Source organism: Engraulis encrasicolus, chromosome 18 (genome assembly GCF_034702125.1).
Source record: "Engraulis encrasicolus isolate BLACKSEA-1 chromosome 18, IST_EnEncr_1.0, whole genome shotgun sequence".
NCBI classification, from domain to species: domain Eukaryota; kingdom Metazoa; phylum Chordata; class Actinopteri; order Clupeiformes; family Engraulidae; genus Engraulis; species Engraulis encrasicolus.
This window is the reverse complement of record NC_085874.1, coordinates 24135680-24140461: the sequence shown is the minus strand read 5'-3', so window position 1 is coordinate 24140461 and position 4782 is coordinate 24135680. Positions and strand designations below refer to the sequence as shown.

Here is a 4782-nt window from a genome sequence, read left to right as displayed (position 1 = left end):
TCGTTAAGAGGACTTAGCTGTCCTGGATATGACAATTTGAAAAATAATCTTGAAGAGGCAGGTTTTCCCTTACCTGCAATTTGCTCCTCTGTTAGCTGGTCTGCCTGGAGGGAATAAAGGTTAAAGCGTTAGCTCCTTGGAAATGTCAGAGGCAGAAGAGCACTGTCACTGTGCTATGTTGTGCGTGTGTGCGTGTCGATGTAAAATGCTACATTTATTTTCTCATACTGCACATTTTCACTTTTTACAGTGTGTTTGTAAGCAAAAACAACATCCCAGACTCAGGACATTCGATACGAAGAACATCCAGAACACAACTCTTTACAAATATGTCAACAGTAAAAAGAAAGACTGAATATTATGTAATATGGACCCTGAGATATAGGCCTTCCCTGATACCATTTTTCCTTTTGATATTCCTGTTCCACCAGTGCAATGGAATCAATGAATGTTACGTCGGGCTAAATGATATGCATGGTCAAAACTTTTCAGGCTCTCACTAGTGTCCTTCTGCCATACCACCAAAACCCTGCTTCTCTTGACAGTCAGCATCCTGGGTTAACACCTAGGTCATCTCTGAGGCTGCCACTAACAACTCAGCAAACAAATTACTCCTTCACACACACTTACACACACAAACACAGACAAACCAACAAACTGAACAGTGTTTCCCATAGACCAAGTAGCATTGCGTGGTGGTACCACAGGGAAAGAAAAAACATTGAGCCAGTACAAGCATTATGCACCTACTACATTGACATGTGTGTAGCAGCTGTTGATCAATTTTGCGGTGCATGGTTTCTTTAGTGCGGTGCTCGAGCCACAGAATGGTCTATACTGTATGCATGGAAAACACTGCTGAATGCACATACAAACTCTGGGGAGAAAGTGTGTCCAATCAGACTGCAGAGTGCCATGGTTGAGAAAAGGAGCGTGGTGGTGGCTGTTGTTGAAAAGAGCAAATGGCCCTAATGGCTGGTAGTCTGGGCCGCTGCACTGACAGCTTTGGTAGGGCCCAGAACAGTAAGGGCCCCAAACCCAATACGTACTGTATAATGTAATGAGGACCCATTTGCTGGGCCGCCTGTGCTCGCCCCTGGGCTTGGGACAAGTAACCCCTTTGCCCCGCCCCCTGTCGGCTTCCCTGGCTGGAGTAACAGCCTCCCACCCATCCCATAATAACCTCTTTAACTCAGCACTCAGGAAGGGAGTGGCCCGTATCCTGTGATGAAACAGGGTAAGGCGGGTGGGGAGCCACTGGCGTTGCCAGGCAATGCCTTATTGGGCTGTTTGTTTTTTTCTCATTTCGTTTCCCCCTCCCTTTCCATCTGTCCCTTGCTTCAAGAACCGGCAACGCCAACGTCCATGGACATGGTCCATCCTGGTCTGACACGTTGCATGCTAACAACCACTCCTCAATGCCCGCTGCCAAGCCAACGCGCCACCTGCCTAACCGCCCGTCCCCAACCGCCTGTCTGGGGGCAGCCTTCCAGGCCGTTTCCCTTGGCTGGCTTTGGCCAGAGTGGCATCACCCATGGCAAGCCATGGGAGGCTTCAGTGGGTAGATGTGGGAGTGCCCTGCCCTGCTATCCTTCCAGTTCGGCATGGGAGACTTCACTTTGCCCACACACACACACACACACACACACACACACACACACACACACACACACACACACACACACACACACACACACACACACACACACACACACACACACACACACACACACATCACCCTAACAGAACCGGCCTTTTTGCTGACTCTACATGCCCCACCACCTTCCCCTCTCCAAGAAAGTGAAGCGTGTGTGTGCGTGTGTGTGTGTGCGTGTGTGTGTGTGTGTGTGCTGGGGGCAGGCACATGGCACTGTGCCAGTGCAAAAGAGGGCAGCTGCTCAGAAAACCCCTTCTGGCGTAGGCAACCGGGCGGGCACAAACACACAAGCACATACACACACACACACCCTTACTGCCGTAGGGAAAGCGGGTCAGAGTCCTGTTGTGGTGCAGTGTGAAGTGGACACCGGAGGAAACCAGTACCTGACTTTGGATGAACATTGTGAATTTGTGCCGACCCCTGGGTTAGTAGGACTTGTATTTTTCAATTCCTCACACTTTCTGTTGCATCAGAAACGACCAATAAACCTTTTTTGGGCGCGACCACATACATAAAACCGTCTCATCTCTGGGACTAGGGATGGGAAGTGCACACTAGCAGAATCTTCCCAGGAGGGCAGGAGGAGCACTCACACACACCAAGACCAACACCAAACTCTTCAAAATGATGCTTTTCCATCGATGATGCGAACACCCCACTCTTAAAGGGGATTGTACAAAATAATGTAGCCTTTCCATATATGACATGTGTGCATTGCCCCATAATGCTACAAGATGTTTGTGACTTGTGGTCCAAACCCTGCATTTACAATACATTGGCGGTAATGTAAGAGGAGACGTACAATATCTTGTTCAAGTGCATCGTTGTTGTTGGGTATTGTGATGTCCATGAGGGTAAACAAGACAGTAGTGTTACTTGTCACAATGGGAAGCTCCAAGTAAGTAAATGAATAATGCAGGCAGACTCAGGTGTCACTGGTGTTACTAAACACACATCAGCAAATGCAACATTACAACAGGTAGGCTAGGGGACAGTGACTCACCTAGGGCTATGTGGTGTAACTTTACACGTCTCACAACTATGAAAGGTTGTCTATTTGTGTGAACAGCTCCAAGAGTCAGTCAAAACACACAACGACCGTGTTCCAAAACGCACACAGAAATGCATTTGGGTTCTTTGGGATTGTAGCTTAAATTGGGTCAAGCATGCCTTATTTTACGCTGATCTGTCTTTCCATGAACTAAAAAAAATAACATCGTAGATAGTCAGTTTGCCAAATATTAATGACAACGTTTAAGAATCACGCACACAGAGTTTTGTCTTGACAGCACCATTTGGAAAATCGGATTATTATAGGCCCGTCATGCAAGGACCCCATGAATTGTCTCCCCCCCGTCAACCACGCGTTCATTTCAGGACAAATCCTCAACAAAAGGGAAATACCTTGCAATGAGGTGATGTCAACACGCTCGAATGATGAGAAAGAGACAGCACTCTTTAGTTTGCATACATTGAAAACATGCAAAAGACAACCAAATGAACAAGATGCGCGACTGTACCCATCCTTTTCTCTTTTTTGTTATCAGCGACGTGGGTCATGCGCAATGTATTTCCATAGCATATGACAAAGAAATGTCCTTCTTAGGCCAATTGCTTCAGTGTGTGCATTTTCGTGTTTTCGAATATACGATGTTGCATTCATCTCATCTATGCGTAATGGTGGTTTGGCGAGCGCGAACATAACGCAACAGAACGGCTCGACTGTCATAATTGGACACTCGGAAGAAGTTCTTGGTCATTGGTTTATTAAAACATGTCTTCTACAGTGATGAGCATGACTTATTTAAACATGTTTAAAACGCTGAATGAAGTGGTATCCCGTTGCCTCGTCAAACAGACTAGCCTGCTATGGGCCTGACCACCGCTGCTCCACTTCCCCTCCTCCTATCATGGATTTTCAGATCCGTCATTTTAAATGAATTTAATGAATATTACAGTGGATGTTTTTTAGCTGGAGCAACCAGAACCTTGTGTGAATTAGGCTACCCCTTCTCCTCGGGTTGCAACACAGTAACCCGATATTATCTAATGGCAGCTTAATAGCTTCAGTAAGAATTGCGCAGTTGTCGCTGATTCCTGCTCCATTTTGACTGCTGCATCGCTGTGAAGACTGAACCTCCTAATTTATGTTGCCTGGTGCGTGGTTGCATTTGTTGATATTCCCCATGGAATGACCACTTGTATTAGAAACATGCAGTGCGCACCCATTGCAGTCATTTAAAAAAATAACCAAGCTGCCCCTGAAAAGACCTATTCATTCAGTGGGCTAGCCTTCAACAGTGCATTTGGAAACGGCTTATCTCAGCATATGAAAACAAGACTGAATAATGAAAACGACAATAAAGGCAAGCAATCCGCATACTCACCATGTTTCTCCAAATGAAGTGAATACGCGAACACTACTACACTACGAGCGGTGTGTCCCCGGAATACAAGTCCTCAAGTTGAGATAGGTGTGTAGCTCTCTAGCCTCTGTACTGTTCGGGTTTCCGATGGAAAGCAGCTCGAGTGTATTCCTCCGCCACGCGCTGGTCTGGCTGTCCCACTTCCTCGCTGACTGCCTGCAGAAGTGTTCCTCGCTACCTCCTACTCAACTAATAAAGCCAAGCAGTGATACGTCAGCCGATGAAACTGACCACCACCACACTGTGAAGAGTGTTTCTAGCAAATGCTGTCATCTTGGCGAAGCGCAGTATTACAGTAAAACAATACGGCTAAGTTTGCATTTTATTTAACTGATCAATAATTTGTTGTATTTCTGCAATGATCAATGCCCACTCTTGTATTCTAAACCAAACGAATCAAGACCCCACAAACAGTCTTTCTGTGTAACAGGACAAAATCAGCAACCTATCTTGCAATGCAGTTTTAGAATGAATGCGTTGTGAATGTGGTTCAGTTAGGCTACTGTAGCAAGGTAACTAAGCAAAAAATAATTGGTCTATATAGCCTACATCCCAGAGCGACATGCAAGTGCCAAATACTGGATTTTTTCCCTTTAAATGATTAGGCAACTTCGAGTCGAGTTAGAGTTATAAGGATCAATGTAGGACTTCAGAGCCTTTAAAATAAAATAATATTTTAAAACTAGTTTTATAGCC

At 45.8% G+C, this 4782-nt stretch overlaps 1 protein-coding gene across 1 annotated transcript in view; it reads right to left on the bottom strand.

Moving 5' to 3' along the window:
• Positions 1-4262, bottom strand: part of LOC134469187 (calmodulin-1) — a 14773-nt gene extending 10511 nt beyond the window's left edge. Inside the window, exons 1-2 of the mRNA XM_063223308.1 lie at positions 4048-4262; positions 74-104 (exon numbers count right to left, since the gene is read on the bottom strand). Coding sequence (XP_063079378.1) covers positions 74-104; positions 4048-4050 — 34 coding nt within the window. The 5' untranslated portion in view covers positions 4051-4262. The remainder of the gene's footprint in view (positions 1-73; positions 105-4047) is intronic.
• Between the last annotated feature and the right edge of the window lie 520 nt (positions 4263-4782).